The sequence below is a fragment of the Pomacea canaliculata genome, linkage group LG6 (genome assembly GCF_003073045.1).
Source record: "Pomacea canaliculata isolate SZHN2017 linkage group LG6, ASM307304v1, whole genome shotgun sequence".
Taxonomy (NCBI): Eukaryota; Metazoa; Mollusca; class Gastropoda; order Architaenioglossa; family Ampullariidae; genus Pomacea; species Pomacea canaliculata.
In genome coordinates, this window is record NC_037595.1 from 154,588 (window position 1) to 168,212 (window position 13,625).

The window sequence follows — 13,625 nt, forward strand, 5'->3', positions numbered from 1 at the left end:
ACTGTAAGTCGGGTTGGGAAGGAAATCATAACAGAGATGATGTTTATATAGCGAAATACATCCGTGAAAAATTTTTGGGTTGTAACTAAGAGGGGATCAAGAAGGTCATAATAAAGAGGTTTTACTGTACTACAAAACTAAGCTTTTTAACAAATATTTGCAGTGTGAATCTACACAAACAAAGAGCTCAATACATGGGACTGCAAGAGTAGTTTGAGTGGTATATGAGGCACATGTCTGCAGAAAAACAGTGCACATCACCACAAAAACCTGCTGACTGTATGGGATTGTGATGTACAGCAGTGGATGTCACCACAAAAATCTGCAGACTGCATGGGATTAGGATGTAACACATACCTTCTCGAAGCAGCTTCGTACACTTGGTTCAATGTTGCTTCCTCCAAATGCAGCAACTTCACCAAGTTGCAAAGGTATCTGGATGCAGTCATGGAGAAGCAGTCCTAATTTCCGTTGGTCAGCGAAGCCATTTGTGTCAGCAATCAGTCGAAACATAACTGGTACAAAGAAAAGCCAATGCTGTCAGTGGAATCAGGGAATCAAGAAGAAAATAATAACTGATACAACAGAGAGCTATTAGAAAAAACACAAACAGATCTTTAATTCGTTGTTAAGTGCAACCTCCTGAGTCATAGTGTGGTCAGATGACCTGATGGCCAAGCACTGCTAGGTAAAAGCAGATCTATGTACACAAGGTCAAACCTATAATCAGAAAATATGTAAAGAACTAAATACCAGAAGACAAAAGTTCATGAAAGTGAGAAGGGTGGACCTGGGGGGGTGGGAAGAACCACACAGACACTTGTAAAGGCCAGACACAGAGAGAGAAAGATGGGCAAACTGAGAAGACACTTGTAAAGGAAAGAAGGATGGACTTGCAGTTTGATTGCAAATGAAGGCAGATTTAAGGTGAGACCAAACACTACAACAACACTTGCAAATGCCAGAAAGACAGACCTGGGGGGAAATGCACAGTCACTTATCAATGTCAGAAGGAGAGACAGATCACAAATGAAAGGAACAGACTGCTTATAAAGGCCAGAAAGACAGAGCTGGGAGAAACTGAGATGAAAATCTATTAAAATCCTGAGCTAAGATGATAAATAACAGACCTAATTAGACTTATCACTTCTGACTATGCAGAATTTTATTTTTAAACTGTCTCTTGCAAAAATCTTCCAGCTTTTCTATTGCCAAACAAGATTTTATTATAATCACATAACCAGTCTTGTGTATAAAACACTTTTTAGGAAGTCCATTGGGTACACTTAATTCTTTTAGATTTACAAGGAAGTGCTGTCAATACTAACTTTTCAAGAATGTTTGTCTTTTATATAAACATATCATACTCACATCTGTATTTGTCTTCGAGCTGCCCAGAACATAAGAGAATCACACCAACCTTGAAAGACAGCACACGTACCTTCCCACTGCGCACACTGAAAAAAAAAAAATCCACAAACACTCTTCAGCCTCCTCAAGACAGGTCGACACAAAAATTGATAATGACTAATTTTATTTCAGTAACATGAATTTTGTAAAAATCATAATCTTATTTAGTGCATTAATAAGCTAATGATAGTCTTGTTCTGCATATTTATAAACTAATGATAATTTTGTATATTAATAAACTGACACTTGCTTTGTGCTTTCATAAACTGATGATAGTATTGTTTGTATGTTAATAAATTGTTTTGATAAACTGATGAGTCTTGTTTTGTGCGTAAATAAACTGTTTTGTGTATTGATAAACTAATTATGAACTGTTTACACAATTACAATGACACTGTGACTGTAAAAGATATCAGAAAATATATTTGGCCTCACACACAGAAGCCCATATAAATAACTGTTCCGTCAAGTAAAATAATGTATAATATTGAGAAACTGCATTAAGCAGTTGTGATAGTGACAAACAACAGCCAGAACCTGAAGGAAATTACACAACCAACATACGTGTCATAGACATTGAGGATCCAGTTGAGCACAAGGTCAACACACAGAGGCACATCAACTGGCACACTAGACGTGCTGCGTTGCGCAGCGATCTGCTCATACATGGAAGACAGGCACTCTATCATTTCTGTGACCTCAATCAACTTGTCATTCTGACCACGTAATCCATGTCGTTCAAAGGCCTCACTAGCTACTGTCATATCCACAAGGTGTACTGTTGAAAATAAAAAAAGTACAAACCTATTATCCATCTTTTGTGCTGTAATGGTAGAAACAATATGATAATATCAACAGCAATGATAAACAAAACATTCAGATCTAAACCTACAGAAATTCAAGAGTCCATGAATATACTGTTAGTTGCAAATCTTCAGACTATCATGAATAAAATAATAGACATGAATTAGCTGGTATTTGCCCATAGTAAAGGCAGTCTGGACAGTCTTGAGTAAAATAAAGGACAGGAGTTCACTAGTATTAGCTAAATAATGTTTTATATAAATCAAAAGTAGATAAAAAAAACAGGTAATTAGATAACTGCAGCATTGGTGTCATCCAAAAATATATTAATGGCCTCCTCTAGCCAGGGCGAGATGTCTTAAGAGCTATAAGAGCAGATGATTTTCATAAGCTGTGTTGATAATATCTGCACAGTTTATAAAAAGAATTCAGTAGTGCATGACTGTATATAACATCTGTTGCTCCACAATAGCCTTCTCATCAAACTCATTTATTCAGCAGAATTTATTCATTTATTCCTTGAGTGGCCGCTGGCACTGGTCATTGGGAGAACACATGAACAGCTGCAGCAGTTCATAACACTTACTACACAGGCCTATCTTCATCGGTACCAATCATGCTGGTATTGGTCACTGGGGGCAACACATAGACACAGCAGTTCCCAATGCTTGCTACACAGTCCAGAAGTGAGTAGGTCCCATCTGCAAGCCAGTTCTTTTTCTATTTACCCAAGAAAAAAACCTCCCTCAAAGGTATCCTGAAGTGTCATTCCAGTCATACAGTTAAATCGGACCCCCTTGAATTGCTTGACTGTTGTGAGAAGAGGTTCCTGGCGTCCTACAAGGGTGGAAACCTTGTTCTATACACAGTAATCGATTCTGCGCTCCACTTTGCAATTTTGAGCAGCCTCCTCAGTCTCAAAAGCCTGGTATCTTATCTCCTTATGGGCAAGCAGCATCCACGTCATCATGACAAGATGGAAACTACGAAGGACTGCACATTTAGTACTTTGTAGTCAACCTGATGAAAACTATGGAGAACTGTACAGTATGTACTTTGTAGTAAACCTGATGGCAGTGTTGTGCCAGTTCCTGTCCAGATTGGCCATTGCTGTTGCTGCTCCCATAATCCTGATGCCAATGTCTGCAATGGCTGCCATCTTCGGAAAGCTGCCTCCAATGTTCTTAAAACTGTTGAACTAGGTCTGTACTCCATGCAAGTAGATCACTGCTTTGCTCTTGTCAGTTGTAGTTTCCATTTCAATGCACTCACATTTAATGTCAGTCTGTTGGTAATGTCTGGTAATTCACTGCTGGTGATCAGATCAATGTCGTTTGCATAAGTTGCATATCATTCTCCCACTGAAGGAAATGGAAAAAGAGATGCAATGGTCTTGAACGGTTTCTCGCACAATGTTTTCCATATGCAATGAAGGGCACCCTTTATGTATGCCAACTGCTTTGTGGAAAAAACCTCCTATTTGGTTATCCAGCAATACTGCAAATGAGTGCAGGATTGCTGGATAACCAAATAGGAGGTTTTTGATGAAATGAGGATAGCTTTGTTATATCTTTGATAATGCTGGATTTGACAGCAGGATGAAGTTAATTTATACCTGTACAAACTCTTCTGGACAGAAGTTATATAACTGAATATTTAAACAATTCTGATGCACAGCACTTCTGTGCACAAAGACCTATGAATTGAATAAAATACCATTTCTGATCATATGGTAGTTTAAAACTATTATTTTCAGAGATTATATTTTGTAATTAATATATTTGTTATACTATACTTAAACTGCTTAGGTCTTTTTCAAAACAACCCTCTTGCACTTGATGTAAAATTTTGCTTGCAAAGTTGGCAAAATCATCAAAAAAGCCTGATGGCGGATTTATTTAAAAATATGTACAGGGCTTCTGCTAAGGCTAAATTCTTTGGGGTCCCAGGGACCCCTTCTTCAGATTTTTAAGGGGTCCCTGTTCTTCGCCCAAAATTTGAAGGGGACCCCATTGACGAAAATTGAAGGGGTCCTCCGAACTTTTAATGCGTACTGTACGCAATTTTTTGCGTAAGCAGAAGCCCTGATGTAACAAAAAAATACACCCATAATGCATATTATCAAAATGACAAGGAAAAGATGAACTTGAAATAATCAATCTAATTCTGTCATATAATGTGTAAAGAAATGGACAATTAAGTCTCTGAGCATGACAGAAGTAGAAGCCTTACAAGGACTGGCTAGTGATAGTGGGTGATTTTTGTTATTATTATTATTGCTGCTCTCAGGTAAACATTAGACCAAGAAACTAGCTTTTTTTTTTTTCAAAGATATCAAATCCTATCCATCAAAGACTTAGCAGCTGGCGATTAGCAGCATTATTCTGAGAAACATTTGCAAATGGCTGCACACTGGGACTGTTTAAGCTACTGATCTCTGAAAAATGAAATATTTTATGCCAGTGTCTCTATTAGCTATGATTCTTCTTAGAGATACAGAGACTCTGAAAAATGAGTTTAACACTTTAACATAATACACATAAATGAAGTTTAACACTACTTGCTAATCTTTAAAACTGTATGAACAGTCAGGAATTAACTAGTCTCATTTATCTTGACAGTAGATTGACATACATCCAAGCTTCTTTTGCAGCATTCGGAGTTTCATGCCAGTTCTGTATGCTGCAAATCTGATGTCATTCAGGGCACCTGCAAACATTGGCATGTATGTTATACAATGCTAGCTTGATGTTTCATATATCTGCTGGACAACATATGTTGCATGAAGTCAATATTGGTAACAGTTATAAACTGTAAATACTTTGAAACAATAATAAGAAATTCGGTTTCCTAGATTTTTAAAACAAATGTGAAACGGACATTTCAGTCACTTGGTGTCAAGATAAATATGTAATATCCTAAACAGAAGGATTTTGTTTTATTTGTCACAATAACTATGTCATCCCTTTGAAGGTAGAAAGTATGTTGCTTTTTGAAAGCAGAACAAAATACAAGTACTGGACAGTTTCAAGGGCTATTTATGTGCTTGCATAACATCCTTAGTGTGCTAACCCTGATCTATCTGTATGTATGATGACATTATTAGTGCACTTTCCTGTGATCTGTTTATGTGTTTGGACATCATTAATGGGAGAATGAACAGCTGAGTGGTCAGAGCGCTGGCATCCAAATTAAGAGGCATGCAGGTTCAATACCCATGTAGCGCAACTCACTTCCCCCTATTAACCCAGGTGGCAGGAATGGGTATCTGACTCCATAGAGGGTTGGGGAAGGCAAGGCAGCAAGGGAGAGGAGATAGGCACCAGCCTTACGTAAAACTGGCCCCAAGAAAGGTGAGGTCTCTAAACCCTCACTCCCTAATGACCTGAAAAAGGTCATGGTGCGACCTTTACCTTTGTACATCACTAGTGTATGTGCCTGCAACTTGTTTGTGTGGCTGTATAACATCATTAGTGTGCTTGACTGGAACAAAATGTCAGCCTCATGTTCTTTTATGTTGTCGAAACATGTGACTACTGTGAACTGATGAGTTAAACACTTCACCCACTCAGTTCATCAAACAGCACGGCAAAGACAGGATGGTCCCACTGCGTCTTTTCTGTTACATGACTGAAACATACAGATAATTCCTTCAGATTAATAATGTAACACACGGCTCATCACAGTCAGGCCAATGGGAAAGTACTGCAGCCATCTTTTCAAATATAAAATCAACACACAGTAGCACGCATACAGTAAAACTTCCCTCTTAAGGCATCATAAAATTGGGGTCACAGTAGGGAGATCATCCTGTCTGCTTTCATTCCACAAACCATGACTTCAAATACTGATGGATCCAAGTTCATTTAAATGTTGAAATAATGTTCTTAAAAGCATAAATAACCTTTTGAATGTTTTACGTACTTTTTGAGGTATTTGTATCTCCCAACTGACAAAAAAACAACATATTTGACAATATGCTAAACTGGTGGCAGAGTTTATACAAAGTTTACAAAGCAGTGAAGAATTTTCTGGCCATGCTGACAGCAATGTCAACATGGACTGGGAATGTGACCAAAGTGATAGTGTCACACATAATGCTACCTCCTCTCACCGCAGGGAACAGCCTGGGTGGTACATTTTCTTGGACATGAATGATGATTTAATGATGCAAATATAAATAACAGTTTTCTGATATAAATGTGACTATTTTTGTCTCTTTCTATTGTCAGTGCTGACAGCAAAGAGCATGTGTGTGTATCTAACAAGTGTAGAAGCTGCAAGCTGCCAATGACAGCTGCCTGAGTGCAGACTGAGTGATGTCCTTCAATGCATTAAAACAAATGTGTCTTTTGATTAAAGTATTCAATTTCAAAATGTCTTTTTGATTTTTATTTGCCAATAATTTTACTAACTCCTTATGCTGGCTGTTTGCCTTTCCTGTCAAATTAGCACCATTATGTCGTTTGTTCCTGAATGAGTATTTTAGAGAGGCCATAGTATGTTTTATGGTGGTAATTAATAATATTTGACATTAAGAGCTACTCCTGTCTCCTGGGGATTGATACGATTTTATAGTCTGGGTGGATTTAACTTTTGTGTTGAGACAAAAGAAATATGGTTTGGGTCAAAAAGACATGTGACCCAAACAACAAGCAGTCTCTTTCAAAATGTACTTACTTTACATTATTTCTGCTGATTATGTGATTATGATTATAACATAGGGAAAGCAGCCAACCAGAAGTAGTCTACTTTATTTAAATGTACTTAATTTTCTTGTTCAACAGGCATCTTTTGTGAACAAGTTGTAATAGAGTATAATCTGTTGGTCATAGGTTGGGTTGGGGAGGAAGTCATACCAGAGATGACATTTATATAGCAAAATATGTCCATGAAAAATATTTGGGCACTTAGCGGGGATTGTGATCAGGAAGGTCTTAATAAAGAGGTTTTTTTTTTTGGTTCATTTATTTTCACACAGTGCGATGTTTTTGTGACAACCTAGTTTGCATTTCAGAGGTGAAAATGCCCAGTTGGAATTACAGTGTATGAAGCAGTCACTGTGCTTTTCAAGGCACTCGGTTTTGGGAAGCAAAATGTAAGGACATGAATGAGAGGCACTCACTTGATGAAGTAAGGCACCTTGTTGCCAGCCACCGCTCTCTCCCAAGGACTTGCCACAGAGGCTGCAACACACAGCATTGCTCCTAAAGCACTCTTCAGTATTGCCCTCATGTTGCACTGTCGGACCATGATGATTAATTCTGACAAAGTCTAATGGGGCATTTTGTGAAGTTACTTCAATACTTGTGAGAGTGACCTTAAATGCCAGCATAGATTATTACAAATCAAGAACGAGCATTGAATGTAGACATTTTATATTCTTTTTAGCCTATGTTGGTGTTTTGTGTAATGTTGTAATGTTACCATTGGCAGAGACAATAATATCCTAAAAAGGATTAAGGAGATGTATTTGTAAATGATGAGGAGGTTGCTTGGTAAGATTTACTAATCCCTCTATTACTTGCAGGGATTCTCTACTACAAACAGGTAGCAATGTCATCAGTTATCATATGGACGTATAAAAAATATCTACATGACACTGTCGATTAAAGAAGATAGCTTAACCTCAGACACTATCCAGTATTCAGATTTGATTATGCATGTTCTTGCTATTCAAGCACAGACGGAATCCTGTCCACGAGTAGACTAGTGTATAAGACTAGAACTGTTCCAACTGGCATCAACATAAGCTTTCCATAAACTCACCTGCAAGAAAGTGTTGCGAATGGGGACCAAAGGCACGGAGAGCATCTTGGAGCTGTTTGAGGCGATCTTCAATTGAAATCTGTAGAGCTTTCCACCTGTTTATAGATTTTCACACACACACACACACGCATGCACACTCTTTAAAAAACTAATTAATTCTGACATTCAGGTACAGGTACTACTCAATTTAAAGAAGATAAGGGGGAAAAAACTAAGGAGAATCTGTTTTCAGCAGTTCTGAAGCCTTGGCTGGAAAAGCTACTCAAGTACCTATTTGAAAAAGGATGTGTATTGCAACTGTGCACCATATCTGCAGAGCATTGTTTATAGCAGGTAACATTAACAAAAAAAAATCTGTAACTCAAAGATTTAAAAATTTGTTTTACAGTTTTATCATCACCAAATTTCTCTTTTTTTCCTGCAAACATTTACAAGGAAGGTCACACTGTAAATTGCTGGATGTGCTACTGCAGAATTACAACCTAAATGCAGCTTTGGAACCACTAGTAACATAAAGATACTGTCAAACTATATGTATGAGCCAAAGTCCACAACATCTAGTAGTTTGAAATGAGTATTCCTGCACAATATCCTTAGGTTTGGACAAATGGTGTTGATTTTATGGAGTACAGACAGACACAACTCCACGGTCTGGTTTTTATAAGATTATAGTATTTTGCTTGGAAGTGATAAAATGTGCCATCGTTTTCCAGGGCAGATGTTATCGAGTACAGGTATTTCAATACCTCTAAAATTTAAGACATTCACAGCACAGAGTTTAAAATTATGCACTCCTTTTAACAATCTTTCAAGTGTAAGATGTGTAAGCAGGTGTGCATAATATGTAATGATTAATATACAACTACTGTTACTGAAAAAGGAATAGAATTTATTTTATTAGGCAAACTATTTTTTTTTGTTTGGAGATGCATCCCTCAATGTGAAGACTGGAAAATATTTAACTAAATTCTTCAATACCTTTATTTTTAAAAAAGATGGTGATAACAGCACAGAAACCAACCCATGGAGTAGCAAGTAAAAGAGGAAACAAAATACCAAGCCACAAGAACTGCAATTACCGAGTGTTGAAATCTTCCAGGCGACGAACATTAACATGGGAAAGAATAACATCAGCAGATTGCAAGTCATTGGCCTGGTCATTGACACTGTCAATTTCTCCTTGAAGTGGGGCATACTTCTGCTGAAAGTTCTGAAACAGAAATGAACTTGTTGACAAAGCTATGAGCATAGAGATTGTCAATGAAAGTAACAAAAAATTGAACAATGATAAAAATCTCAGTGAAGATAGTAAGCTACTGTCAACAAAAGTCATTATGAAAATGTATTATCAAAGACCACAGGTGTGAAATGTTGACCCAACTGGCCACCTTGCAGGATAATATAAAAAGATCTCTAAAAACATTGCACAGGGCCACATGCCTCCTTCCAAGAACTGGGCATGAAACAGTGACAAGTCTAAAAATAATCATAAGAAGAAGTGAGAATTTATGAAGCCAATATCTCAGCCAAAGGCAGACTCATCACACTTAACAAGATCACAAAATAATAACAAACTATAGAACAAGTTAACAAAAAAGTAACAAAGATGTAGAACATCACAGAATAGTAACAAAGATGCAGAATGAAGTATAATATAAAGACTCGCTGCATTCCTGTAGTAAAGGGTGATCAGTGCATGTAGATCTAATGGTAACGACCCCAGAGAATAAGGTTAGTGACATCAGGAGAGTACTGGGAAGATACTGAGTAATCTTAAGAATATGAACAAATGCTGTGATATAAAACTGCAAGAGGGTGATTATCACTTCAGTTTATTCAATTCAGCTCATGGTCGCCTCTGAAAAGAGTGATGCACGGCCGAGTGGAATCCAGCCAATATAGATCCAAACAGTTTGCACTTCAAAATAACATTATATAGTCCTGTTGCAAACCACAAGAGGAAGAAAATGCAGCAGAAGCACATGTAAACATGAAACTCCAACACTTTTATCCAAATCAAAGCATGACTACAAAACATAAACAAAATTAAGGTGAGCCGATCACCTCAGCCTGTTAGGCAAAGGGACACAACTCTCATTATTCCAAAACAACCAAGAAACCCCACCAGAAACAAACAAACAAACAAACAAAAAAGCATAAAACAAAACAAACCTAAAGAAAGGCCAGATATTGATACCAGATATCAAGAAAAAGAAATGTACTGTGAAAAGATAAACAGTAGCAGTGAAATTAATTCTAAGCCACCCTTTTATTCTACAGACCTAGATCTTGCAAAAGACATTATGTGGGAAACTTTTCTGAAATAATAGCATCAACAAGCATTGACTGAAGTTGCTGACCAAAAGTTTAGAGCCTGAAAAAGAATGTAACCCTTTCACTATCAGGCTTTTCCACAGTAGGCCTTTCCGGCTGTTCCTTGTAGGGTTAGAGCAGGGGCGGGCAAAGTACAGCCCGAAGTCGTCTTTGGACCAGGCTTATGTACTACTTTTCTGTCCATTCTGTTATAACTAGATTTGTTGTATAGTAACCTGGTCTGGGTTTTTGGTACTTTACTGGCCAGCTGCATAGCTTAGAATATTGAGACCAGCCAACAAAAGCAAAACTTTGCCCACCCCTAGAATAGAGTCACCTTTATTAATTTGCTATACCTTCACCAATTTTAAAATTGTTCTCTGTCCATTGATTTTATTCAGCTTTTCTGGTCACTAATTATTATAATGTAAAACAGTGTCACAGATTTGTAATTAAATTATGTTAGATCTTTTAAAGTACTTTACAAACAAAACTTTAAAAAAAATTAAAATCTAATTTGACAGGAACGTCAAACAGTGAGTATAAGAAGTTAACATAATTATTGTCAAATAAAGATCAAAAGGCAGCTTTAAAACTGAGAAGTTGTTCAAAAGACATATTGGTTGTAATGCAGTGAAGGACATCACTCAGTCTGCACTCAGGCAGTTGTCATTGGCAGCTTGCAGCTTCTACACTTTACTTGTCAGATACACACACATGCTCTTTGCTGTTAGCATTGACAATAGAGATACAAGTAGCCAAAATTTTTATTTATATTTGCATCATGATATCAACATTCATGTCTAAGAAAATGTACCACCCAGGCTGTTCCCTGCGGTGAGAGGAGGTAGTAATATGTGTGACACTATCACTTTGGTCATATTCCCAGTCCATGTTGACATTGCTGTTAGAATTCTTCCCTAATTTTAAAATAACTTTGTAAACTTTGTATAAACTCTGCCACCATACTGTCACATATGTCTGCTCATATATTTGTCAGTTGGGAGATACGTCACAAATGCCTCAAAAAGTATGCAAAACACACGAAAGTGTCTGCTGCAGAGCATGCACTAACACACAAACAAGTCATGTGATGAGCCATTAGCTTTAGCTTTGTCTTCTTCCACACAAACGAGCAAAAAGTCCATGATTTACGCCAGTGTGCAAATCAATGAGCACTGACTGTGGTAGTCTAGCTGCAAGTTGACATGCATCAACTCTGGTACTAGACTGGGAAGGCAACAACTGTCAACTGTGGAAGTGAAAAGGCTAACGGTTGAAAAAAAAAATCATTGTTTTTAATTATAACTGATCAAACTTTTTCAACTCCTCATAATTCAGTCTTGGAATGTCTTACACACAGGTTTAAAAGAGCAACAGCTCTGTGATGACTATACCTTGGTGGCTTCAATCTCTGCTGGCAGTTCCTTGATAAGGATATCACCCACTCCCTGCCAAGCTCCTTTTTCTCTTTCAGCTTCAGTCAGATGTTGTTCAAGATCTTCCATGGCTTCATGAAACAGTGTCATTTTCTGAAAATCCAAATGGCTCGTTACAAGTCTTTCTCTTGGAAATATTCTTAAAATTTTGCTTCTGACAGTAGTTTTGAGGAAACTGATTTTTCTAGACACTTAACTGCTTTATTATATTTTTTTAGACAGTGGCATCATTGCAAGGCACCTTTTGAAACTGCTTGGAAAAAAATAGCCTCATATGTATATGCCCACTATAAAACAGACTTTCACAACAAAAAAGTTTAAAAGATAATAAGAAGGCAAGTAAAATATGAATTTTGCATGTCCTGCACAAGTATCTTAAATCTTGTTTTGATGTTGTTGATAGTGCAAGAAAAAAAAGTAAACAACTTTTGTACAAGAACAATTTTTAAAGTAATCTTTTATCATCCATTTTTGTTGATAGCAGAAAAATTTTTTAAAATCATCTTTTGACATCCATTTTTGCAAATTTCCTGACTCTTCAGTTGTCTCCTTTCATCAGAAGAAAGTTACGAAAAATAAGCACTGTTGCAACCAGTAAAGGTTGTTTTAAAATTACTGCTCTCAAAGAAGTTTGAATCTTATTTACTTACTTCAAGAATCTCATCCAGCTTATTCTGCCACAGCTGACAGGCAGAAGTCAACTCACTCCACTTCCTATGTAGAAGTCGGACATACTTGCCAATTTTGGTCATAAGATATTGAGTATCTTTTTCTGAGGTGGCATTTGCACTTATCCCCTCATCTGTAAAAAAAAAAAAAACAGTAACTGAAGGCTGAGGCTCTCAAAGATTAATAAAAGACTATGACTGACAGAAAAGGTGAAGTTAATGGGAACATATTACTTGTTATGATAAAAAATCACCCAAGGGAGCACTTACACATTCTGTATATGGCGATCACTCTGTGTAATGATCGTTTATTAAGGCTCAAGATTCTTCTATAGTTTATCTGCTTTCTGTACTGCCTAGGATTTTACAAATATCACTATAAGAGTGGCTTCTAGCAGCAATGACAGCAACCCAAAGAAACTGACACAAGCATGTGTGCCTGAGCACATGCCAGGTCATTAGGCCACCATTGCACACTGCTGTCAAAAAAATATGGGGATCTTTCACTTGTGCTCAACGTGCCAATGACAAGGATCTTTGACATGTCAACCACTACACATTACCAACACCCAAGACATTTATGGTATGCCAAAATATGAACATTTTGGTATAATACTGCACATTATGACAACACCATCACGGACCTAGATTGCTGATGTCACCACTGTCTGTGGACAGGCGGCGATCAAAGCCTTCCTCTTTCAGGTAGGAACGACCAGCCAGCAAGCACTGCTCGACCATGGGTTGCTTTAAGTTCACCTGGCCTTGTAAATGCTGTAATGACATTGGCAAGCACTGAGCATGATTGTTAGCAGCTGATGATGGCTGGTTAGTGATGAAATGATTTTGAATTCCCTGGCAGGAAAAAAGGCTATATCACATAACAGACTGTCAAATTTATTAAAAATTGGAAGGGATGTGATATGCAGAGAAATAACAGTGTGCCTGAGACATGAGCTGAACCCAGGTTGTCTTAATAAAAGCGAACACAAGAAGAAAGAATAATGTAAAAGAGTGGGTAAAATGTCAAAAGGAGTGTTGTGGCCCAAAAGGCCACCAACAAACCAAAACCCCAAACCAAAAACTATCAAGATATTACAAAACTTAAAGACCAACCTGAATGGTTTGCATTTTTTTGCAGATAGCATATATAGAAGATAAAAACCTAACCTGTAAATTTCAGCCTCCCAAACCCATCCATTGATTATCTGCTAGCAAAGTA

General features: G+C 37.3%; 1 protein-coding gene across 15 annotated transcripts in view; it reads right to left on the reverse strand.

Annotated features, from left to right (window-relative positions):
* Window positions 1–13,625, reverse strand: part of LOC112567040 (dystrophin-like) — a 172,543-nt gene that overhangs the window by 23,728 nt on the left and 135,190 nt on the right. For all 15 annotated transcript variants that reach the window (XR_003099724.1, XM_025243511.1, XM_025243515.1 and 12 more), the window contains 11 exons: window positions 13,048–13,177; window positions 12,386–12,537; window positions 11,694–11,828; window positions 9,063–9,193; window positions 7,984–8,078; window positions 7,340–7,400; window positions 5,783–5,844; window positions 4,849–4,923; window positions 1,975–2,188; window positions 1,372–1,457; window positions 358–515 (listed from right to left, as the gene is read on the reverse strand). Coding sequence is in view for 14 of the 15 variants with exons in the window: in XM_025243511.1 (XP_025099296.1) it covers window positions 358–515; window positions 1,372–1,457; window positions 1,975–2,188; window positions 4,849–4,923; window positions 5,783–5,844; window positions 7,340–7,400; window positions 7,984–8,078; window positions 9,063–9,193; window positions 11,694–11,828; window positions 12,386–12,537; window positions 13,048–13,177 (1,299 nt within the window). In the remaining variant the exon portion in view is untranslated. The remainder of the gene's footprint in view (window positions 1–357; window positions 516–1,371; window positions 1,458–1,974; window positions 2,189–4,848; window positions 4,924–5,782; window positions 5,845–7,339; window positions 7,401–7,983; window positions 8,079–9,062; window positions 9,194–11,693; window positions 11,829–12,385; window positions 12,538–13,047; window positions 13,178–13,625) is intronic.